Source organism: Sinocyclocheilus grahami, unplaced genomic scaffold (assembly GCF_001515645.1).
Source record: "Sinocyclocheilus grahami isolate Dianchi unplaced genomic scaffold, SAMN03320097.WGS_v1.1 scaffold286.1, whole genome shotgun sequence".
NCBI lineage: Eukaryota > Metazoa > Chordata > Actinopteri > Cypriniformes > Cyprinidae > Sinocyclocheilus > Sinocyclocheilus grahami.
In genome coordinates, this window is record NW_015505465.1 from 552,655 (window position 1) to 579,403 (window position 26,749).

Below are 26,749 nucleotides of genomic sequence, written 5' to 3' on the forward strand. Positions count from 1 at the left end.
TATATATATATATATATATATATATACTTTTTTATATATATATTTTTACAAATATTTTATTAAATATTATTATAGTAAATATAATTTTATTATTATATTTATATTTTATATTATATATTTTTCTTAACAGCGTCAACCACTCAAATTAATAGATTTATGAATGCCACGTGTCAGATATGTATTTTTTATGTTATGATGATTGACTGGCAATCAATAATAACACTCGTCTCGTCAGTGTTGAGCCGGCTGTCTATTTTAAGTGTGAAAGATGGGACTAGCTGTCACATCTGCTCATGCGTGGTATTATTTCATGTTTCACACCATTTTACACACCCATCTTCCATTCTGCGTCAAATCAATACACTTATCTGTGTGTGTACGACTGTCACGCTGCTCATGTGCACGAGTCTTTGCATGGAGCATTACTGTTCTGAATCATTTTGCAACTGTGATTTTTAAAATACCCTTAATTCTCTGAGGGGTTGTTCGTTTTTGAAGGTGCTAATTGCAGCCTGGCTGCAGCTTATATAAACAACCACATTTGCGTTGTGGTAAGTGATTTGTTTTGAAAGATATTAAAGAAATAAATGGCTGTTACAGATCTGTGCCTCAAATTCTGTTCCTGCATAAAATGGCAGTAAAATGGTCTAACAATACCTTTTGTGTATGTATCTATATCAGGATTTAGGCATGATTATTTACATTAATAAAAGTCAATCTTGCAGGTTCATTGATTTCTGCTTCACAATCAGGATGTTACGTAAAAGAAATGCAGTGTCTGTTTTAGAGGATACAGAGCGCTGAGTGGTTGGCAGTATGCTCATACAGCACATGGCAACATTTAACCTCTCCCTTGATTCAGGTCAACCATTCCATGGTTTAACATGGAAAGCCTTACATGAGCTGTCATACCTAATCCATTCTGCTGAAGAAATCTGCTATTAAAGCCCAGCTATTTAAGAAAAACTAAGCTTCTCATCTTCCTTTAAGAGATCAACTGTCTGATGTCATGGCCAAAATATGTGCAGTCCTAAAAAACTGAGATCAGATGTAATAGATTTAACAGCCAAAATAACCAATGAAAATACATTTAATTTTTTACTTTAAAATAAGGAGTATTCAGTCATGGGGGATGCTATGTTGAGATCTCATGACCATTTTGAATACTACTCATTTGTTCATTTCTGCAATGGCACTGGTAAATGCTACATCTACTATCCTTTTTTATTTGTTGCTCAGATTAGCTCTTATTAACCATATGTAGTGCTTCAGTTGACTTAGATTCACAGTCAGTTTTACAAAGCAGGTCCTGCATATGGCTTGGATTGACCATTTGAGAGTTAACAGAAAAAAAGAAAAAAATTCTGAAAAATGCAATGAGAAAATCCTTTTATTGACTCAGAAATGACTTCGTGTAGACGTGCACACGGTGAATAGGTTTTTACGCTGTAGAATTTTCTTTGTGGTTCCTAAAATGCTTGAACAGATACAAAGTAAAATTTTATCAAAGAGAGTGTGTGCGCTTCTCTCTGTTATTACGCCAACAATCCAGTCAGCAAGTTAGCAGTCTCTCTGTTAACCCATTATGTGCCGTTACGGCTGACTTCACCTCACAACTTGTATCGAAAGTCATTACGTGCTTTGTTGATTCTTAAGTGCAAAGATAATTGCACCAAGTAGGATGAAAGTACTTTGATTATTGTCTGCCAGTTCCTCTGAATTCTAATAGATCTAATTTTGCCTTTCCAATCCATCATCTGAGCCTCATTTCTCTCCTAAATTAACTAAGCTTTAATGCACCACGATGAATGAGCAGGTGCCCCCTTAAAAGTAATGATAGTGTAAAATGTAAAAAGTTGTGTTAACGTGCCAAAGTATTGTTCGCTCCACAAAATCCTTTGTGTTTTTCAGTGCGTTTGTTGTTTCTTATTGCTGCATCACTGTCACCTGCCACAAGATGCTGTGTTTCTTCTGAGCTTTTATCTGTCTGCTCCCAAGCACAAGGTTGCAGGCGGAGTCTGGGTTGTGGATTCAGTGGAAGTGCATTGTTTAATCTGCTGTTGGGATATCTTAAGTCTTGACTCTCATTCTCTCAATAGTGTGCTCTAGTTCATCAGGGGACCCGGGCCCCAGAGTCGCCGCAGTCCCTAACCACAATTGTCATAAAAAAAAAGAGACATGGAGGTCATCAAAACAAGCACTGAGCTTAATTATTTACCATGCCCAACTAATGGCAAAAGAAAAGGAGTTCAGAATATCTGAAAAGTTATGTTGTATGATAAAGGACTAGGAGTTTAAAATTTTAATTACAGAATGTAGAAAAATCTGATCTTTCAGCCTTTCTTTGAAGGAATAGTTCTCCCAATTCTGTATTTTGTTCTTCCACAGAATACAAAAAGGACCTTTTTTTATTGTACATTTTTATTTATTCATTTTTTTTTTTTTTAACCTTCACAGGTTTTTGTTCAGTTCTGTTCATAGTGACCACATGCTGTCAAAATCAAAAAAAGAAAATAATAACAATAGTTCATTCAAGTTGTGCAAGATGCACTACTGTTCAGAAGTTTGAGGTTGGTAAGATTTTTTTTTCTTTCTTTTAAAGAAGTCTTTTATGCCTACCAAGGCTCCTTTTTTGTTTTGATTTTGTTTTTGTTTTTTTGTAAAAACAAGCAAAAACCGTAATATTATTGCAATTTTAAATAACTGTTTTCTATTTTATTATGATGAAAATATAATGAAATATAACGTAATGAACTGTATTCCTGTGACAAAAACTTTCTTCAGTGTCACATGATCCTTCAGAAATCATTCTAATATACTGATTTCTTATTATCAATGTTGAAAACAATTGCTGCTTAATAATTCATGCTTAATATTTTTGTGGAAACCATGATATGTTTTTTCAGGATTCTTTGATGAATATAAATTTCGAAAAAACAGCATTTACCTGTTACCTTTGATCAATGTAATGTTTCCTTAGTAAATAATTGTTCATTTCCTAAAAAAAAAATAAAACTCAAACTGACTTCAAATCTTTGAATCATACTGTATATTCTAGCTCTTCTGAAGTCATATGAAATCTTTATCTGAAATTCTAGTCGCTGTTAACTTTTAAACAGCCCTCAAATCAAATATGGCACCTTTGGTGCATTCTTAACGCCATGATGTTTGGCTACTAGACACTAACGAAAAAAAAAATGATGCTGTTGACATCCAACCTGAACCATAGTGAATAATGACAGATTTCTATCAATTTCATCACACACAACTATTGTTTGGCTTCAGAAGACTATAATACAGAAGTCGAATTGACCAAATGTGGGGGAAAAAAACAAACATACTTTGTAGCCGGTGGTCACTATGAACTGTTATTGTTGTGTGTTTGTGTGTTTTATGGAAAAAATAACATTGTTTTGAAAAGTAATTCATGACAGAATGTTCATTTCTAGGAGAATGATTCCTTTAATCTGCCTGTTGACAATGTTTTCAGACCAGAGAACAATATTTGTGTGGGAAAGTCTAGAAATAGCAATCAATGGACCATGTGTAAATTCTGCCAAAGCAGCTCGCACATCTAAATAAGGTGTCTCGTCTCTTTGATGTGTGCGCGTCCCTTTGGTGGAGCATCATTTGCTGCAGAGGGGCTGTAAGAACATAAGCCGCGCTAGTCTCCCCCAAGCTGGCTGTTTGAAGGTGACGTTTGATGTACCTCACGATCAATCCCTACGCCAGCTGCCGTACCTGTCGCACACTGCGGCGGTAAAAGAGGAAACGTGGGAACGGGGCTGTGCCGAACGAGCGATCTGTCCTGCCCCTAAAGAGCTTTATAAAACACAGCCCATCAAAGCGACGGACGGGAGGCCCTCCTGCCGAAGTTCTCACCCACCTCACTTTCTTTTTCTTCCAAAACCTCTCGGTTTGCTTTGGCTTTCATTTAGGTTAAATTCACACATCAAAGGAGCCAATACGCAAATGTTAAATCGATCTCAGACGATGTTTTCAAAAAGCCCGGATGGCTTGCATTATCATCGTAAGTATTAACAAAACATGTGGTTCAGGTTTCAGTCGGACGGTGCTGTTAGCATACATGTTAAAACCAGATATAATGCCTCGAGATAAACCGAGCGCAATGCTAGCATGTTGAAACCATATCTTTTTAGGTTTCCATCCTCCCCGCAGAGTTCCAGCAAGAAAATAGAGGAAGTCGGCCCTCCGAGAGTAGCACCGGGAGACCCTGCTTTTCATTATTAATGGCTGTTGACGGTAGCCCATGGGCGGCGGCTTGTGTCCGTTGAAATAAGATAAATCCCTGCTGCCCGCACCTCTGTCCTCAAGGCGGCCGACGCATATGAAACAGTCTCTCAGCTCGCTTGATTAGAACGAGGCGTTGAAGAGAAGAAATGCTTGAGAGGTCGGTCGAGTAAAGTGAGCAAAAAGGCATCCATATTCAGAGCCCATGCCTTCCGCCCTCCCTGGGCCCATTCTCTTATGTAAGTGCCCTTGACAGACTCATTGTGAAGTGATTGTATGCATTATTCCCGTTGATTGAGTTGAGGTGCAGGTCAGACACATATTCCTGAGGGCGATTGCTCGCCACACCTAGTGAGCCTCTCCTTTTTTCGACCGGTCTTATCTGCTGTTCCTGTAAAAAGAATTCTTGACGGCTGTACAGAGAGACGTTTTCCCCTCCTTTCCATTCTCACTTCTTTCAAGCTTTGACAAGCTTGAGACGACAGAGTTGCTTTGTATGTGTCTGTGTTTTCTTCGCGCAATTATTTATTTATTACCAGCTATTTGGGTGTTGAAATCTATGCAAATGAAATTCTGCCTGGCTAAAGAACAGCATATAATAACAGAGCTGAGAAAAAAGGAGGTATGTCCCCTTTACACAAAAGATGTTATAAGCGAAGCTGTGTTCATTTGCATGATTAAGCTATGGCGGATGTTTGAACGCTTTAGTCCAATCCAAACAATGCCATTTATTTTACGCTACAGCTAATGTGTGGAGAGGGAAGCCTGAACAATAGTTGCATGCACCTTTATTGTTCGGTATTAATATGCATGGTTCCACGTTACAAGTCACATTATCTGTGCGCATCGATTTGTGGCCAGCACATGAATAGAATAGTAAGTATGTAGACCACAAACGTGCAAGACGATATTAAGAATTGTTATGGTTACATGGACTTCAATAATCAGTATAAAATCAACACTTGGGGGTTCTTCTAAAACCCCAGAAAATAACTGTTTTACATGACCGTTTCTTTCAAATTGAACATTTTGACAAGGGATTACACAAACTATATATTTTCTTCCTGCGATTGCAAAGTCTGAATTTTAAGGAACCATTATTCTTGATTTCAGTGTCACATGATCCTCCAGAAATCATAATAATATGCTGATTTGATGCTCAAACATTATTTCTTCTTATTATTGGGATTCTTTGATGAGTAGAAGAAAGTTCCAAGGAGCAGCATTTATTTAAAACCGAAATCTTGTGTTACATTGTCAATGTCTCTACTGTTACTTTTGATCATTGTAATGTGTGTGTATATACACATCGCGATTAATCCCACCTAACATTAAAGTTTTTAAATATACTTTTATATTTCAATAATTTCACATTAAATCATCAAATTAACGTAGAAACAACATAAAGACAGTATATTTTTAATATTCGTTTAATGGCATCTTTTTTTTTTTTTTAAGACTGAAGGCGAGTATAACTGATACCAATACTAGTTATTGTATTTAAAATAAGGAGTATTTATTTTTAAGTTAGTAAGTTATTTTTCCCTAATATTTAACCATTGACTGTATGTAATGTTGACTATACTAACATTACAGTATAATTGAGAGCTATCAATTTTAACATTTATTAGACTTCAAAAAATAACTTCTAATTTAAGTGAACTTAAATCAGTCTTCACATAAACTCATTATAATAGATGTCATATTTACCTGTGCCCTTCAGCAAGTAGGAAATATACAGAAAATGAATAAATTTATCAAACACTAAATTCTAAATGATTTTTCGTTTGTTCTTTGATTAACAGACATCACAGCAGCTGGGTTATTAGGTTATTTGGCTGCTATTACTTTAAGAGCTGCCGCTGCTGAATGTGACGCGGATCTGACACGCATGCTCATAGTTTTATTCACACTTTAATATGAAATGATAAACACCACCCACTGCTACGAGCACAGTTTAATGACTGACAGGACAGGAAAATTAGTTTTTATTGACATATAGTGATTGAAATTTTGATTCTTTCAAGAGATTCGTTCATTTTCAGTTCGTTCACTAAAATGATTCATTCAGATTCGTTCACTGATTCATTCAGTGACCATTTCTTCATATTACATAAATACGCCAGCAGGTGGCGAAAAAGAGTGTCTTATGTGTTATGTTTTAAGTCGACGAATGTATTCACCTGTTACAAAAACTGATTTGGCTTTATTAAAATGTGTGCATAATCTACTCATTAAATAAATAAAGTCTAAATAAGTTGTTCAGATGACCAAAGCACAAGGTTGTCTTGCATAATTAACATTTTAATTGTTTGGTCAGACAATTACACATTCATAAATCGGGGATTAACGTGGAGTTATGTTCTGTATGCTAAATATTAATTATAAACAAGCGTATGTGCACAGTACCTATAACTGCGCTTTGCATCTGCTGATTGCTGTTCGAGATTGACATGCTAAATGGCCAACTGACCAGGTACACTCTCATTAATTTCGTTCACGAACAAGTTATGTACCAGTTCAGTCATTTCATTCACGAACAAGATGTAGCAGTTCATTCAACTCGTTCACGAACGACATGTACCAGTTCGGTCATTTCGTTCATGAACGAGAAAACGAGAAGATCTCGTTCAGACTCAAAAGAAACTCGTTCAATGAAGGGCATATTCGTACACTACATTCAACAAATCACATAATCACATGCATATCAAACTCGAAGGCTATTGGCTCGAGGTTTAGTCATTCTTTGACAGGATGAAACAGTCCACAGAGCTACACTCTTAAAAATAAAGGTGCTTCACGATGCCATAGAAGAACCTTTTTGTCTAAATGGTTCCATAAAGAACCTTTAATATCTGAAGAACCTTTCTGTATCACATTCTGTATTCTTTGTGGTGAAAAAAGGTTCTTCAGATTACAAAAAGGTAATAAAGAGGTAGTTTTTTAGAGAGCCTTTGACTGAATGGTTCTTTGTGGAACCAAAAATGGTTCTTCTATGAAATCGCTGTGAAGAACCTTTTGAAGCACCTTTATTTTTAAGAGTGTACCCGGTTCACTGATATGCGCATGCGCTGCCAATAGCGCCGCGCTGCTCTGGAGGGAGGATTTTCAGTGAATGAGAAATATGAGTCAATGGATCACGTGAACGAGAACGATTTGTTCACCTAAAAGATTTGTTAAAAAAGAATGATTCGTTCACGAACGAAACATCACTACTGACATATGGCTTGACAACATCTCATCTGACCGCAGTTCACTGTTGTTCTACTGAAGCTGCCTCGTCACCTGTACCGTTTCCGCGCTCGTTTGACTAGCTCCTGTCGCTGAGGCAAAATTGTGTGCGTGTCTGAAAAGTCTCCTGCTTGATGTGGTCGTAAATAAAACGCAATTCTTGTCAAGAAAAAAGACACAGTAGCAGCAGTTGTGAGTGGGGTGGCCAACCATAGCTCCGCCCCTGCGTTATTATAAGCGAAGCTGTGTTCATTTGCATGATTAAGCTATGGCGGATGTTTGAACGCTTTAGTCCAATCCAAACAATGCCATTTATTTTACGCTACAGCTAATGTGTGGAGAGGGAAGCCTGAACAATAGTTGCATGCACCTTTATTGTTCGGTATTAATATGCATGGTTCCACGTTACAAGTCACATTATCTGTGCGCATCGATTTGTGGCCAGCACATGAATAGAATAGTAAGTATGTAGACCACAAACGTGCAAGACGATATTAAGAATTGTTATGGTTACATGGACTTCAATAATCAGTATAAAATCAACACTTGGGGGTTCTTCTAAAACCCCAGAAAATAACTGTTTTACATGACCGTTTCTTTCAAATTGAACATTTTGACAAGGGATTACACAAACTATATATTTTCTTCCTGCGATTGCAAAGTCTGAATTTTAAGGAACCATTATTCTTGATTTCAGTGTCACATGATCCTCCAGAAATCATAATAATATGCTGATTTGATGCTCAAACATTATTTCTTCTTATTATTGGGATTCTTTGATGAGTAGAAGAAAGTTCCAAGGAGCAGCATTTATTTAAAACCGAAATCTTGTGTTACATTGTCAATGTCTCTACTGTTACTTTTGATCATTGTAATGTGTGTGTATATACACATCGCGATTAATCCCACCTAACATTAAAGTTTTTAAATATACTTTTATATTTCAATAATTTCACATTAAATCATCAAATTAACGTAGAAACAACATAAAGACAGTATATTTTTAATATTCGTTTAATGGCATCTTTTTTTTTTTTTTTTTAAGACTGAAGGCGAGTATAACTGATACCAATACTAGTTATTGTATTTAAAATAAGGAGTATTTATTTTTAAGTTAGTAAGTTATTTTTCCCTAATATTTAACCATTGACTGTATGTAATGTTGACTATACTAACATTACAGTATAATTGAGAGCTATCAATTTTAACATTTATTAGACTTCAAAAAATAACTTCTAATTTAAGTGAACTTAAATCAGTCTTCACATAAACTCATTATAATAGATGTCATATTTACCTGTGCCCTTCAGCAAGTAGGAAATATACAGAAAATGAATAAATTTATCAAACACTAAATTCTAAATGATTTTTCGTTTGTTCTTTGATTAACAGACATCACAGCAGCTGGGTTATTAGGTTATTTGGCTGCTATTACTTTAAGAGCTGCCGCTGCTCAATGTGACGCGGATCTGACACGCATGCTCATAGTTTTATTCACACTTTAATATGAAATGATAAACACCACCCACTGCTACGAGCACAGTTTAATGACTGACAGGACAGGAAAATTAGTTTTTATTGACATATAGTGATTGAAATTTTGATTCTTTCAAGAGATTCGTTCATTTTCAGTTCGTTCACTAAAATGATTCATTCAGATTCGTTCACTGATTCATTCAGTGACCATTTCTTCATATTACATAAATACGCCAGCAGGTGGCGAAAAAGAGTGTCTTATGTGTTATGTTTTAAGTCGACGAATGTATTCACCTGTTACAAAAACTGATTTGGCTTTATTAAAATGTGTGCATAATCTACTCATTAAATAAATAAAGTCTAAATAAGTTGTTCAGATGACCAAAGCACAAGGTTGTCTTGCATAATTAACATTTTAATTGTTTGGTCAGACAATTACACATTCATAAATCGGGGATTAACGTGGAGTTATGTTCTGTATGCTAAATATTAATTATAAACAAGCGTATGTGCACAGTACCTATAACTGCGCTTTGCATTCAAATACTCGACAACGGTTTGCACAATAGCGCACTTTTCCAACCATGATTATTGGTGATTATCAAACCATGAACCCTTTACTTGTGTGAAAGGGTCTAATTTGTCCCATGCTCCTCTAATTGCATTTGTATTCACATACATCTATGTGTTTGGTATAGTAAAGTTATATGAACCAGTGATCCTCTTTTGCTTATGTACGCTCCATTTTTGATGGGCTTCCAAGAGAACAAATATGCACTTTCTTGTTTTGAATGAAAGAAAAAAACAAATGACCTCTTCATTATTTATACATGTGTAGATATCGTGCACACGTTGTACGACTATAGCTTTAGTTTCATGAGTTTATAAATGGTCTGTTCTGGTCCTCCATCCTCTAATTGAAGAGTTGTTGCTCCAGTGGTCCGGAGGTTCATGTATTATGCATAGAAAACAACTGGGTGCAGGCTACATTATGGTCCCATCATGCTAGCCGGGTCCTGCTGGTATGGGGAGAGATGATATTTCATATAGTTACAGCCTCATTAAGAGGCCACACTAACGGCCAGAACACACACACACACACACACCCTGGACAGCATGCTGTTTTAAGCAACATATTTTTTATAATAAAATAAATAAAATTGCTTTTTGATTATTTATATGGCTAATATAATGCAGACCCCCTATTTGCTGCCATGCCATATGTTGTGTATATGTTGCATTTATTTATTTTTTTAAACAAGAAAGTGCATACTTGTTCCCCTGGATGCCCATCTTGTAAAACAAAAATGGAGCGCACATAAGCAAAAATAAATTACACACACACACACACACACACACACATATATATAAAGGCTACATTATGGTCCCATCATGCTAGCCGGGTCCTGCTGGTATGGGGAGAGATGATATTTCATATAGTTACAGCCTCATTAAGAGGCCACACTAACGGCCAGAACACACACACACACACACACCCTGGACAGCATGCTGTTTTAAGCAACACTGCTGATGTAGCCATGATCCTAGAGATCACCGCTGCGAGTATTGTCTTGTCTCATTGTCATTATGTGATATAAGTGTTGTAAGCCTCAAAACATCACACGGTATGCTGTTCTGAGTGAAGAAAAATAAATGAAATGTCTTGATTTTTTTTTCTATCTCTCTCCTGGGAGAGTTCCCAAACGACCTCCGTTTCATACTGAGATTTTCTGTAGATAATCAACGATGCAAATACTGCATTGCAAGGGATGTCAAATTAAAAGCGCATAGCCTACCTTATTAATCTTTAATATGCCATTAAAGGGATAGTTCACCCAAAAATGAAAATTCTGTCGTTAATTACTCACCCTCATGTCGTTCCAAACCCGTAAGACCTTCGTTCATCTAGAATCATCTAGAATCAGAACATTACAGTTGCGTTGCTGTCTATGCAGGGTCTGAGAGCTCTCACATTTCATCAAAAATATCTTAATTCGTGTTCCGAAGATGAACGAAGGTCTTACGGGTTTGGAACGACATGAGGGCGAGTAATTAATGACAGAATTTTCATTTTGGGGTGAACTAACCCTTTAAGTGAGGTTTGTGAATTTTGTGCTTTAAGGTGACCGAGTGAATAGAGTGAAGTTTCTATTCCAATTTGAATAAGCATTATGTGTCTTCCATAACACTGTCTGCATTATGTCTTCCTTAGAAATGTCCTATTTTAAGAGAGAGAGAGTGACAGAAGCTATTGAAATGTGTCTGTCTGTGTACACCCTGAAAGGCAGCTTGTCATTGGTAGATAGAAATTACAACTGGTGAGAACACATCAATAATTGACCAAGCTTTTATTCATAAAGAACAGGATTATGTAATGAGAAAAGCACTCAGACTCCTTCCTCACACTCCCAGCTCTCATTTGCCGAACCACTAAAGATAGAAATCTTTGCCTGAATAATGCAAACATGCTCCTCGTTCCCGATCCTTTCTGTACACAGACTTTAGCTGAACAGATGTGTGCGGCAAAGGGCAATTTATGCATGTGACAGTCTCTGTGCATTCACCATGACAGCATTAACAGCTGATCTTTAGTTATGTTAACTGTGTACAAAAGACAGAGCTGTGTACAAAAAACATGATGTTATAATAAACAATAGAGAGAAAATCATGTCTAATCATCCATCCATCTATCTATCCATCTATCCATCTATCCATCTATCTATCTATCTCGACTGCCAGATTGTACTTTCCTTCATTCTTTCTGCATTTTGCCACTTTAAATTTTTCTTAGATTTAAATGTATTTAAAAGGTACAGTACTCAGAAGATTTCTCTGTTTTCTCTAATTTGGCATTAGAAATTAGTTATTTTGCCAGCACATTTATATTTAGATTGGGTCTGAATTAGCAGGATATTTCAGGCTCTTTCGTCCTTGTCCATTTGCATCATGTCTGTAAGCTAAGAAAAGAAGATCTGGTTATTATGACAGCAGGTACTTACTGTACATGCTCAGATATACATCTTGTAAGACTTTCCTCTGCAAATAATCTGTGCTTTCAATCACAGATGTTGATAGAGAACCCAGAATTCTGGAATGTACCAAAGTAGTTTGCTTATTGTATTTTATGATGCACTGTTGTGTTCACTAACTAGCAAACTTCCAGTACTATTCTGAGAGCTGGGGCTAAAGCACTGTGCTGACCAGACATGAGTTAAATGGTTTGGCCTCTGAAAGCGAGAATGTGCAGTGTGTTGTGTGAAACAATAGCAGCCAATCAGAACATACTTGGTATTTAATATACAGTTATGTGCAGCATAGTTTGGACCATTGAGATTTCAGTATGGGCAGGGCTAATCAGTGTGACACAGCATGAAGAGAAACAGAGCAGCTGACAAAATATCACTAACCAGAACCATTAATATTTCCCTGTTTCTCACATTTAGAAATGCTGGTAATATCTCAAATGCACAGATAATAATAATAAAGAGTTCTCTGTGAAGTTGTCTTGTTGCTTGTCTGCTGTAAAATGCTGATTGTAAAAGAAGCGAGGGCCACAAAGGCAGCGTGAATAGGACTTGCAATGCGACCTGTTTATTGTTATTAATTGCCCACTGCCGCCCACCGTCCAGGGCCTGGATGAGTCAGACAGGAAGGGCTACTTTATTTCTCTCTCAGACTCATGCGCAGCTTCCTTAACTCCCCTGTCATCACGGCAATGATTTAATTAAACCAGCCTGCTTCCCTCAGCCTTCTCGCCTCAGACCAGCCTCACGCTGACTGACAACCAACACATTACTATGCACAAGCAGCAGGAGGGCGGCTACGAGCAGATATGAATGTATGAATAGATAGGATAAAAGGATGGAGTAATTGATTTTCTATCTGCTCTTCCATTTCATTAACTGAATAAATGTACTTGATTTTGGGCAGTTTTTTGGCTTGTTCAAATCAGCCCCTTTGTTCCATTGTTATTCTTGTCATTGTTGGTTGACTCTTGTTTTGGTAGCATGATAACGTTGCAGAAAAATAAGCTGTTTTGTACCTAGTAGAATTAGGAATGTGCGGGTGCGTTCCCATGATCCTCGGCAGTTCTGAAACAGTTCTATATGTCATTCTCTTGTATGACTTGCCTTTGAAGATCTGACAGGAAGCTTTGTTTTGTTGTTGTTTGTCATGTGGGATTTGTCCTGGTGTTAAGCAGTGTCACAGTTTTAATTGAAAATGTGTGTTATCTACAGTGGCACGTATTTACATTATGAATTATACACACAGAGCTTTAAGTTTTTGACAATGTATAGACATAAACCACTCTGCTTTTTTCTTCTTTCAGATGTGATCCATACTGTCGGCCCAATCGCCAGAGGAAATGTGGGCCAGTCCCAAAGAGATGACCTCGAATCATGCTACAAATACTCCCTCAAGCTGATGAAGGACAATAACTTGAGATCTGTGGTAAGTATAAAAGCCTTTAAGACATTACAAACAGTCCACTTCAGACAAGCAGCTCTGTGACTCAGCTGATGCTTTCAAGACCGTGTTTTGAAATCTTGAAGTCAGCAAAATAACAGTTTTGAAGATGATTGTACAATGGTGGTGATGCTGTAAGACATGCTCCCTTGTTTGCGCATTTTGTGTCGATCGTTGGATGGTTGCAGCACAGCCTTTCAGCAGGGCCTGAGAGAAAAATGTTGATAAAGATACAAACAGGCAACATTTTCTGTTGGTTTCCACAAGGGTTTTAGTGGTTGTGCTGTCGTGCCCTCCTCAGTGACTAACAGTTGCTCTTGTTGTTGTTGCAGCATTAATTCTCACATTTTGTAACATGAAGCAGATCTAAAGCCAGATGTTGAATGTAATTCACACTTGGGTGATTTTTACATGCTTTGTTTTATTTTAGACAGTCTTTGTCTTTTGATGAAAATATTTCTTAAATGTCCTTAAATATTTCATCATTTCATATTCCGTGCTTCTATTTTATAAATGCATGTTACTGATCTTATTGTGAATAATTCATCAAGCATGTGTCATTTTTATTTTTACATTCTTTTGGCCTTCTGGTGAAATGGCACAATACTCTTTGGTACTCTCTCTAAAACCCAATCTCTTTTTACCTTAATCTACCTCAAACTCACATTCAGCTGATCTACTTCCATTCAATAATCAACCGATGCTTAGCATCAAGTCCCAGTCATAATTTTTTCTTAGTCAGTAGTCCATTGCACATTACAAAGATCTATCACTACTTCCGTTTCATCATTATTTTTCATTTTAACTTTACTCTAAAACTGAGAAACCATAATCGTAGCAATTGAAAATAACATTTTGTTGAGAAAATGCTAAATTAAGCCAAATATTCAAACATTCCTGAGCGCACAATTGAACAACAATAATTTTGTGTATGTTTTATGCTTCGGTAATCCATTTAGCTATCCGTTGTCCATGTTTTAAATGTTTTAGTGTATTGTTACAGAAAGAGTGTATCTCAAAAATAATGCTTTATATACTGTATAGTACTTTACAGGTGTGTTCAAACAGGTCAGTTCCCAGCATTATTGACTATGATTGGAATACCTAAAACAATTAGTCAAAAACATTTTTAGTCCGTTGTTAATATATTGCGGTGTTATTTTTTCTTGTCATAGTTCTGTCAAAAGTATGTTTTAATTAAAGTCTGTTAATTATCATCATGATGCTCATTTTTTGGTGACATCCTAATTATTGCTTAGGAACATTGGATCAGAACAATTTTAGTTGCATCGCTATATTTTGAGTGCAATTACTGAGTTTGATAAGCTTTTTCATGTATATTTAAGTGTCTGAGTCAATTATTGCCAACTAACTGGCAAAACATTTCCCATGAAGTCATGGAAGGAAATTGATTTTTTATTCTTAGTAAGTCGTAACAAAGGCATTAGTTTGCTCTCTAGTTTTTAAAGAACCAAGCACACTGTATGTCTTACAGCCATTGACACAGCTGGAATGGATAAGGCTCATATTTTCCATATTGCAACTATGTTCAGATTGTTTCTCAGCTTTGTAAATTACCAGACAACCTCAGGCTTTAATGAAGCTGGCTAAAGACCAGCAGCTTTGGACTGGAAAGACGTAGAGTCTGATCGTGCGCTGTTCCAGCTGCTGACCCTATCTCCACCATCTGGTGTGCATGAGTTATGGATCTGCTTTAATCCATTGTGGCCACAACCAGAGGGGCCGTGCGCGAGACAGACCAATCAGCTCCTCCATCCAGACCAGCAAAGGGCCCTGAGAGGATCTCTCACAATTAGCCATGATGAGACCGTCTTTGCGGGACAAATCGCTAACTTCGGCACTTGATGAACCGCTTTAATCTCACAGTGAGGATGGAGAGGTCTGGCTTTATCATCATTACAAGGTTGGAATGTCGTGGTTAAGGTTGCATGGATTCACTTCTGGTTGCGAGAATTGCGCATGCCTGCCACGAGTGACTGGGAGTTAAGTGCTAATTAGCGATTCTGTTTACTTGGATTTATCTTATGGTGTACACAGACCTTCACAGCTGCAACCCACGTAGAAGGTCTTGAATGAGTCTGGGGGGTTTGGGATATATATTTACTCCCAAAGCATAGCCCAGAGATTCTTACAGGCCTCATTAGGTAGAACAGGAGAAGCCAGCAAAGGGGCCGTGCATCCTTCGCTCTATATTTCTTTCCCGTTACAGTACCCGCTCTCTTACATGCACATTCCACACATGTATTTAGCTTCCCTTCTCTATTTATTTATTCAGTAGTTCACATATTGACGTGAAACAGTGCTCTTCGGTGGGACATGTTTAGACAGCTGCTACAGATTATTGCTGCCCGTTTTGATTGACTGATGTCTGTCCGGTGAGTTTTGCTAGTTGTTATGCTCGAGTGCTTTAGTGTATGCGCACATTTAGTGTTAGTCGCAAATGGTGAAATTATCAGAATTCCCCCATTTTTATGGTCTATGCAAGTGGCTGATTTATAGCAGAGGTTCCAGACCACTTGCCTAGTAGATTAGTGCTAAACTCATTGGAGAATCTGTCACTTAGAAAGGAAGAGTTGTGGATGTTTCTAGAAAAGGAACGGTTCGCCTAGTGGAATGCCGGAGAATTGCAAGGGGATTTGAGACATGAGGGAAAAACTGTTTTAAAAAAACGTAAACATGTGCAACAAAAGATGGGAATTGGATGAGCTCTCAAGCTAATCCTTGTTCTTGAGAGCCCAAAGACAGCCCCTGAGGCAGAGAGAGATCTGAACATGTGCTACGCAGATAAATTCCCCTTGATTATCTCAAGCGATAGAGACCCGTGAACATATTTTTAGGCAGGAGGAATCCAGTGCTGAAATGTTAGTATGAGGACCCTCACTTCCTTGCTTTTCCCCCCTCGTTCCTGAAAGCATAGTTGAAATTGATTGGATACATGAGTGCAAGTTAACTGTGAAAATAATCTTAACATAATTTTGTGAATTACAGTGAAACTCTACTGTCATTATTAGTAGTAGTGATTTCAGTAGCAGTAGTGCTTTAGTGATTTCAGTAGTGTTTTACAGTAGTAATGTTTTGTTTCTGAACACCATATGCTGAACTGAATGCTTGTTTTTTTTGGTCATTATCATTGATACCATTTGTATCACCCTGAATATCTTTAGATAGGTGTGTTATTTGCAGGACAGGTTAGAAGGTAAGCATCGATGCGCTTGTCGCTTGCCAACAAACACTCCTGCAGATTGGGATGAGTAATGTTTTACTGGAAGCGATAGCTTAGGGCACATTAGTTTAGCATGACACCTGTGTTTGCTCCGTGAAGCTGAATAAAGGATGAATCATCTTCATCTTTAGAAATGACAAGCCCTCACAGCCAAGATTCTTAACCTCCAGAATGTGGTTTAACACTTCTTGGACCAGGAGCAAGAGATGGAAGACTCTCACTCTTCATCTCTGTCGGGTGTTGCGGTTTCTGCTCTGTTCAACATTAATACTGGGAAAGATCCGGAGTAAACCTAGTGAGGGTTTGAGAGCAAGAATGAGTTTGATTATAACACTTCCGTGTGATTGATCTATTACTTGGTATTATTTTATTTTTTAAATATTACGTTTTATTATTTTAAGTTTTAAATTTTAGTTATTTAATTATGTAGTTTTTATTAAATAAAATTGGATTTTTAAAAGTGTTTAGTATTTCAACATAAACTTTTGTTTCTGTAAACTACCAATTTCCAGCATTTCTGGTTTTCGTTTAAGTTTTTCATCTAATATTTTTTATTTTATTTTATTTACAATCTGTGCATCGACCTGTCGGTCTATTATTCTCTCTCTATAAGTCTACAAACTTTGAAACTGTATGGCTTTTTAAACTTTTTTCTTTTTAATTTTGCAGTTTCTATACTTAAAAAATAGTAATGAATTTCTTTGATTTTCAGTTTTTTTTTTGTCTTCATAACTTCTTCAAACCACACCATACCTATATATAATGCCGAACTCTTATTATTCTATTTATTCTACTTTTAGTTCTTTTGTGTTTTAAAAGAAGTGTGCTGCTGTGTGTATGTGAGAGAATGTGATTAAAATCCAGCATATCCGGTCACACGGCTCCCATGTGAACCCCGGATACACACTCCCACTCCTGTGCTCGGCTCGTTTCTGCGACCGAGTGAGCAATCTGTCACGTTCCCCTGGAGGCCCGTTGGAGCCACGTGTGACCGCGGCCTGGTCTGAGGACATCAGCAGAGCTAACCGCACTCCAGAATGCCAGCATGGGGAATAGTGGGAACTGTGGCTCTGGTGAAGTGCATTTACCATGCACCCATGAAGCCACAAAATGCTCTACGGCGCTGAGAACCGATAATTTATGGTGGCCCTTGTCTCGATCGGATGGCTAAATTAAAAAAATTGCTGCCGCAAAGGCCTCTGCTTATGTGCACCGTAAGTGGTGCTCATATGGGCGGTGCTGTGGTAAAATGAAAGGGACTGGTGAGTACAGATCGCAAAATCAGTCAAGATAATAAAACTGTCTAAATGGCCTGGGTGGGAGGAGTTTTGCTCTAGTGTTCTGTCAATAAGTATGAGAGCCAAGAGACATTAAATGCACGACACTTGCTGGGGTATTTTGGGATAGCGAGCACTTGGGGAAGCAGTAGAGGTTTTTTATACCATTGTTAATGAGAGAAGACTTGATAACAGTTGTGAAGAACATAAAGAGAATAGAACCACATAGCAGACAGTGTTGCTGATAAAGCATTCCCACTTTGTGATTAACCAGTTTGTTAATTGTCAGACTTTTTTTAAGCCTGAAGCACCTAAATCACTGGTGGAAGAATGAAAAACACTTGCTGTTTATCTACTCTACCGTTCAAAAGTTTGGGGTTGGTAAGACTTTAAATGGTTTTGAATAAAGGCTCTTATGCTCACCAATGCTGCATTTATTTGATCAAAAAACTATTTTACAATTATTACAATTAAGGGAAAAATGGAAAATAAATAGCTATATGAGAGTCAAAAAAGTAATGTGACTTTCCTCATAACAAATTATTATTTATAATAATAATATAATTATAAAATAAACAATTTATTATTTTAAATAATTATTTATATGATTATTTATGTAAGTCTTGGATCTATTTTTTTTTTTACCCCCATCTTGGTGTTTTATGTGACAAAATTTGCATAATCTGGTTGAGATCTGGATATTGGGATCTTTTCATATAGTGTTTTTTCTCTCTCTTTTTATACATTGAATTGTAGCATGTATAGCAATTCAATAGTCAACCCCTCAGAGAGCAGCTCATCTCCATACGGGCTTATTGAATGCCTGAAGCAACTCTAGGTGGGTAGGTCTCTTGTTTTCATTAGCCATGCCAGCCCGTTCTCATTCCCCTCCTGTAAAAACAGCCAGTCACTCCTGCGTGAGGATAATGACATCTGGTAGCCATTCCCCACTCCAAAGCGATTCGTTTTCCCCCAAACTCATAACATACCCTCCGGTCTTGACCTTTTACAAAGAGAAATAACTATGTTTACCCAAAACATCATCATCGTCTCATTTCGCATTGATTTTTTTTTGTGTGTGTGTTTGCTCATTATATGACATTTATGTGAGTTATTAAATTGCCAACCGTCTTATTTGTCTTTAAAGAACAAAACCGCCATACTAAAACGGTCTATTATGAAAATTTCTGGGAAAATAAGTGAGATACAAAACAATGAGGGTTTTTCCCCTTACATTTGGCCCATTATGAATATCCGATATACCTCAAATGTCTTTGTTGCACCGCTATTAGTCCCATGAGTAATGGACCTCCTCCAGGTTTTCTGAACCCACAGGGAACCACGAGTAGGTGCTTTCCGCAGTGCTACATCATTGAGATATTTTGGTAAATACGCATTAAACAAACTCTTGGGCGGTCTACTATCATTTCGTAAGGAATAAAGAGCCGGGCAGCATTTAGTGGCCTCTCTTTTCCCAGACAGATGTGTAATCATAGCACTAGCTTACTTTTAGATTGTCTCGAAACCACGAATTGTTGATTGAAATACTGAAAGCCCAGCAGAATGAGTGATTGATGGTGTTGTGCGGTGAGATTGAATGTCCAGTTTTAGATAGTTTCAAAGTTTCCATTGGCTCTGTGTTGTAAGATGTGATGATTTTTTGGCCTCCAATCCCACAATAGAGGTGCTCCTAGCACTACCATTTCATTAAACGTAGCATTACGCTTGTATTGTCCATGAAAAGGTGGGAGATGGGAACCCCTCAGCTTATTTTCTTATGTATTTAGGGTCGAGAGACTTTACACCTTGTCCCGGAGGAAAAAAAAGGCTTTGTTTAATCTTGAGGGGATTTCTCAAATATGAATTCTGTCGTCATTTACCCACCATAATGTTGTTTCAAACCTGTATGACTTTTGATAAATGTCTTGATAAAGATTTTAACTGTTTTTGTCCATACAATGAAAGTCACTGGGGTCCAAAACAATATTAGACCCCACTGACTTTCATTGCAGGCATTTTTCAAAATATATTTTGTGTTCCACAGAAAGTCATACAGGTTTGAAACAACAGAAGGGTGAGTAAATGACAGAATTTTCATTTTTGGATGAACTATCACTTTAAAGCCAGCACTGCTAAATGGTGGGCTGACCACATTATGGGGCTAATGCTAAAGCGATCACAGGTGATGACTGGTCACTCCTTCATTTAGCTCAAAGTCTGAATTCTAATGCGGTGTGACTGGATCAAGGCTATTTCACTCCTGAACGAGTGCACCGCGATAAGAGAGCTAATTCTTTGATGCAATCGTCTGAGGATAGAAAATCAATGGCAATATTATTACCTTCACTGTTTGGGAGCAATTTCTGACACATCTCATTTACATGGTGCTTAATCGATGCATTTCGAGGGGCATGCATAATTAATAACCCTACTCGTGCATGAGGTAATTAATAATTGAACTGAATGATTTTACTCAGCATTGTACCGAAGCGCCTGTGGAAATGTTTTATTGCATGAACATGTCCAGTCATGTTCCAGCTTATTTTAACAACAACAACAGAAATCTCCAGAAAACAATATTATAAACACTCCAAGTGCAGGAATGGACCCCTAAAGAGTTTTATCACAGCACTTAAAACCATTGTGCCACTTCATAATTTATGCATTTAAATGTTCGCATGTAAAACCGCCACCCCATCCGCTCTCGCTTTCAGGGATTCAGCTCCCAGAGTGATTAATTAATGTGCATTTATGTGCTTAACGGATCGCACAGCAACTTTCTCTCCGGCCCTTTCCCCCCTTTTGCTCATAAATTATTGTCACTGTACGTAAGTGGCACCGGCTTTTTTTCTGGAATAGCTGTGAGTGGCATAAAGCTTTTATTGTGGGTGTGCACTGGCAGATCGTAAGACCGCTAAGCAAACCACATTAAAACTTGACAGTATTGAAGGGTTTATGGGTAGATCCATATAAACTCTCTGTTTTATTCTGTGTCCGCTGATCGACTTTTAATGCTTCTTTACTGGAACACTCCAGCGTTTTCTTTTGCTTGCGCGTGCTGGGATATTGAACCATGCGATGAGCTATAATAGGCGAAATTATAACTTTTTTAATTTCATTATTTTGCTCACACTGCTCACTACATTGCGGTAAACTTAATCAGGAAGAGCATGAGACGCAGCCTGCCGCTTTGTTTCCCATAAGCCATATGCGTGAAGATGAGAGCTTTGGTAATGAGCAGCAGATTTGAATGATGATGTAAAATTACTCTGCTTCAGGACCTTTTTATTTCGAAATGCTCTCGTGTTTATGGTTTTAATATCCACGCTTTCCCGAGCAGCTGTAATGGCGACGCCGTGCTCTCCACCGGAGTCAAAATGCGACCCCTCCAGACTTCTGCGGCCATGTTTGTTCCCTCTGCCCTACATAGAAACACCTGCATGCATCTAAAAGGTTAATTAGAGTGAAGCTTTAAAAAGGTCACGGTGTCACTTAGTGTTGTCTTTGCTATTTATCTGATCCAGAAACACAGCCAACAGTAAGCCGAAACAAAGTTTGAATCACAAAAGTTTATGCCAGTGGACTTTCTTCACCTAAATGCACTTTGCTAGGCTTTGATATGTGGTGTCTGTCAACTTGTCGAGTGAATTCTCAGAGGATGAAACTTTTGAGATCATCTAGTGAATTTCAATTGTTTGTATTCCTCTGCCACACCACAATAGGATCGACAGCCAAGAGGTTGTCAGTGGAAAATGTTGATTAAACAGATGTTGGTCCCAGTGGCTCCGTGGGAGACGAGAATTCCACAATGAGTGGATATTAATTAGACATTACCAAGGGTGGGTTTCACATTTTGAAGCAAAACAAGAGACTTCATCTCCTTTGTGTTTCACAATGACACATGGCAAGAGAAATAATTCTGTGTGCCAAAGTGATTCCCTATGGCTCGTATAGACAGAGAGATAACACTTGAGAATCAGTGTTTTTGATGATAGACCACATCACATGTGGTCGTGCTGTATAATGCAAGGCTTTTTATTAAACATATTTTAAACAAAGTTTAATTAAACAATTAATAGGTATTTTTAAAGTTTTTATTTCGAAAGGAATTCATTGTTTGCTATAAGTTTGGGTTGGAATATAGTGGCCCCAAGTGTTTTTAAAACAAAATATCTAAACATGTTTGTTTTTTTTAGTAGTAGTTTATTTATTTATTTATTTGGAAGAAATAGAGCACATGTAGGCAAAACAAACAACTATAAAACCATAGATAACATTGTTCTGAAGTAAGATAAAAGGTTTTCTGTATTAGATGTTTAGTTTTGCTTTGCTTTCTTTTCTGTTTTGTTTTGTTCTGTTCTGTTTTGTTTTCCCTAAGCCATGTGTACACTGTGATGTGAATTTTTTTTTTTTTTGGGGGGTCACACTTTATTTTAAAGTCCAATTCTCGCCATTAACAAACCATTAACTATGACTTTTGCCTCAATAAATCCCTAATGGTCTGCTTATTAATAGTTGTTTTGCATATTTGTTGCATATAAACTGGTATTACAATTTTTAACTAAACATCTCTTTCTGTCTCACACATGTAGACCATTGTAGCAACAGTGGCGCTGGGGACTGCAACCCAAAATGGATTCGTAAACTTCAACTGAGGCTAAAATTCATCGTAAATGCAATTAATTGGTTTTCAGTGAGCATGTCAAAACAAGCAATCCAAGATTGACGATTTTGCCCAAGAACGAAAGTAATCTTTTACGATTTCTTAAATTGCTGGCCTAAATCAGTGTGCACTAGGCTTCTGCGGTAGAACGACTGCCATTGAAATCCACGACCAGTATAAAACCCTGAGGAACCCTGTCTTAAAAGAGGGAGGGATCATTATTTATCAGAGCCCTGGTGAGAGAGGAGCATGTTTCATTCATTAGAGACATTTGGTCCTGAGTTATATGAAGGTCTGTCAATGTGCGTACTGCTGCTAACACCTTCTGACAGCCTTCATCCCATGGGCGAGGCAGATTCACCCAGCTGCGAAAAGTGCAAGAAATCGCCTAATCAGTTCATGCAGCCGAAGTTCCATCTTGCCATCGTTATCACGGCCGTCGGTGTTGATTGCAGTGTGAGAGGATGGTGTGAGGTGCAAGAGGTGGTCTGTCCCTGGTGATTGTTTTAACAGATTGCTTTTCCTGTGGCAGTGGCGAGGTGGTCTGGATGAGTTCTTGTTTACATCATTACAGATAATTAACAGGCAGAAGTAGAGCAGCGGGGAGCAGACGCCGATGGGGCCGGACCTAACTGACACGTATATGCGCGTGCATGACAACGGTAGCGATGTCACTGTTTTTCCCACAGCGGTGGCCGTCAGAGTTGCTCACCTCCACAAGTCATGAGTCCAGATCAGCCGCAGAGAGCCTGTCTGGATGTGAATGATTTGATTAGATAATCAGAGCGCCGTCAAGCATGCGAAAGCCCGTCTTTGTCTCATACCCGTCTCCTAATTCTTCCCTCCCAGTTACACTCTCATCATTAAACTTCAACGCAGCTACGCATGGGGGCATTTTCAATTTAATGCTCGCAGATGGATATTTTAATTATTATTGAATCAACCGTAATGGGGCCTACGAATCTGTGCATTCTTTATAATGCATTTAATTAAAGTTGCAGGGTGTGACATGGAACATGACACCACCACTGCATCAGACAACTGCTCGACAAGTAAGGAAAGGAAAAAGTAGCCAATTATCTCACACCAACAAATAAAGGGTTTAGTACTTGCTTGTTTTTGTACATGGAATTGATGTTTTTCATACTTTTCCCATAGAGCTGAATAATGTTTTCCTGGTAACTGTATTTTAAAGAAACTATTGTAGTTTCCAGAGAATTGTAAAACAACTGGTCAATAGACAAACTCAGTTTCACAAGCTCTGTTATTATTATTAGTATTATTATTATTATTTATATAGTTGTTAAACGAGTAATTTATGAACAATGTTTCATATGTTGCTATCGATGTTGATAATAATAATAATAATAATTTAGTCATTGAAGTAATTTAATAATCCACATATATATATATACTGTATATATATATATATATATATATATATAAAACTAAAATTTCAATTTTACATTAATATATACACAGTAAAACGTTTGAGCACACTTGAGTGAAATCATGTTTTTCATGATCGTTGATCTATATTCGTAATGTTAAATTGATATTTTGTGAAATTTGATGACTTGTCTATTTTTCTAAATGTGCTCAATCTTTTCTATAATAGCACTGAATGAGCAGGTGTGTCCAAACTTTTCACTGGTTGTGTAGATTTAAATGTTGATTATGACAGTAATTTAGACTAAGACACACCTGTGAACTTTTTACCTGTTTCGCAGAAGTGAGTGTCATCCACGCTAGCACTATGTGTATAGAAACAGGTGTCCGTGGTAAATTTGCACCTCCAGACTCACACAGATTGCTTTCCCGCAGAGCTGCTAAAGGCCTCAGTGGTTGCCTCACATCCTGTGGCATCGTGCTCCATATGCACATTAATTTATGCCTACCACAGCCGCTGACTCAGAGAAAGGAGGGAAGAAATGCACCGGCACATCTTATTAGATTTCCTTTGTAGTCCAGATATCCAGTGTTGGACACATTTAATAACCCTCAGCTAATTATAACTGCTTGTTATAGTTTTGAGCAAATTATTTTCTGGAGGGTAGTGCTGACAGGTGTGCTGAGTGATTTCTATGGCTTGCTGCCATTTTCGGCAGTGTTGACAGAAATGTGGACAGAGGAGTGGGGTCTTGGGGAGTTTTGCCGAGGGGAGAAATAACCTGGTCTTTGTTCGGTGCTTGAGAGACACTGGAGCGATAAAGTACCTCAGCTTTTTTTTTGGTTGAGCAATGATGTACCAAATTAGGTTTAATCACATTACAAGGTTTTTATCATGTAACTGACATTTACTCTTCAACAGTTTTCCTTTGATATCGTATCTCAACGCATTTGAACATCACATGGAGAAAAAAAATAATAATAATCTGCCATATGGCTAGATTACTCAGCATTGACACTTCTTTTCCGCTTGCAGCATGCTCAACACATTTCCAAAAATAATGTCAATATTTATATCATTTTTATATCTAATTTTAAATAGTGCTGGTTTTTCTCTCTCTCTGCAGGAGGATTTCACATATTTTAGTGCATTGCTGTATATAGCTTTCGTGTATTGAAAACAAAGCCCTTCTTTGAAACCAAACGGAATCCTTTGACATTTAAATTGGATTTGCACATAATATATACAGACGTTATGCAAATTATACATGTATGGTGAATGTTAATTCTGTACACACAGCTTGCATTTGTCCACGAGTGTTAATTCTCCCATAGACAGCAGTGCTACTTTTGTGTTTACTGCTATTTCCCTCCAGGCAGAGAGACTGAACATTTTCATTTCCAAGTAAGTGATGTTTACGCCCGTAATTCTTTAATCACACCCACCGCCCCAGCACATCACCAGGTTTAGTGGCATTACCATCGCTCAAGGTCACTTCTAACAAGAAGGTCTTCACTACGCCTGCACACCATTGATTGGCTTGCAGCTTCAGCTGGGCACAAAACAAGGTCTGCTCTGACATTCATGAGGGAGCCTCGTCGCATCTCAGCCGCGGTTATGAGAGACGCGGCAAACCCTAATGCAGAAGATGAATGTAGATCAGCCCTATATACAACCATGAATACCAAGAGAGGCACCAAAATCCATCCTCATATATCGCTTGTGTATTCATAGAATAGATTTCATAGCTTTAACTTGGTTTTCTGTGGTCATGCATAGGGATTAGACACAAAGATTTCTTTTAAGTTTAATGTGGCAAAGGAATAGGTTGCCTAAAAATGAAAGTTCTTTTGTTATTTGCGCACCCTTATGTTATTCCAAACCTGTATGACTTTCTTTACTCTGTGGGAAACAAAAGGGACATTTTTGAAGAATAGACTGTCAAGCTCCAAAAAGCACCATAAATGTGTTGTAAACGCGCTCCATATGACTCGTGCAGTGTTGGGGAAGCTACTTTGAAACTGTATGGCAAGCTACAAGGTATGCATGATTTACAATAGTTCAAACTAGCATTTAAACTACAGTCAAGCCTACCCTCAGGAAAATACAAACAAAAAGTATAAAACTCTGTTAAAGGGGTCTCTTGTCAGGATCTTTTAAATGATATATTTCTCAGACTATATGATTCAGCAAACAAAATGTAAAGAAAATATTTTTTTCTTTAAAACTTAGAACATTCAAAAGAACAGCATTTTTTTTTGCAATGCAGTATACATTTTTCTAACATTATAAATGTCTTTACTGTCACTATTTATGCATTTTATATGGAAGCCCGTTTCTTCTACTGAATAAAAAAGGTAATTGCAAATTTTTATCTCGCAGTTCTGACTTTTTTTTTCTCAGAATTGTGAGTTATAAACTCACAATTGCGAGTTATGAAGTCCACTTCTGAGAAGAAAAAAGGCTATGTTCTCAGAATTGCCAGTTTATATCTCACCATTGTCTTTATTTCTCAGAATTGTGAGTTTATATCACGTAATTCTGACTTAATAACTCACAACTGCGAGCTTTTATCTCACTTGTGAGTTTGTATCATGCAATTCTCATAAGTGAGAATTGCAAGATTAAAAGTCGCAACTACCTTTTTTTATTTACTTTTTTTACTCAGTGGTGGAAATGGGCTTTCATTTAATGCATATTTGCTAAATAAAAATATTAATTTCTTTTTTTTTTTATCTTGCCAACCACAC

At 37.5% G+C, this 26,749-nt stretch overlaps 1 protein-coding gene across 1 annotated transcript in view; it reads left to right on the forward strand.

The window, feature by feature from the left end:
• LOC107600572 (O-acetyl-ADP-ribose deacetylase MACROD2-like) overlaps positions 1-26,749 on the forward strand; it is a 607,387-nt gene that overhangs the window by 388,437 nt on the left and 192,201 nt on the right. Inside the window, exon 6 of the mRNA XM_016292504.1 lies at positions 13,289-13,410. Coding sequence (XP_016147990.1) covers positions 13,289-13,410 — 122 coding nt within the window. The remainder of the gene's footprint in view (positions 1-13,288; positions 13,411-26,749) is intronic.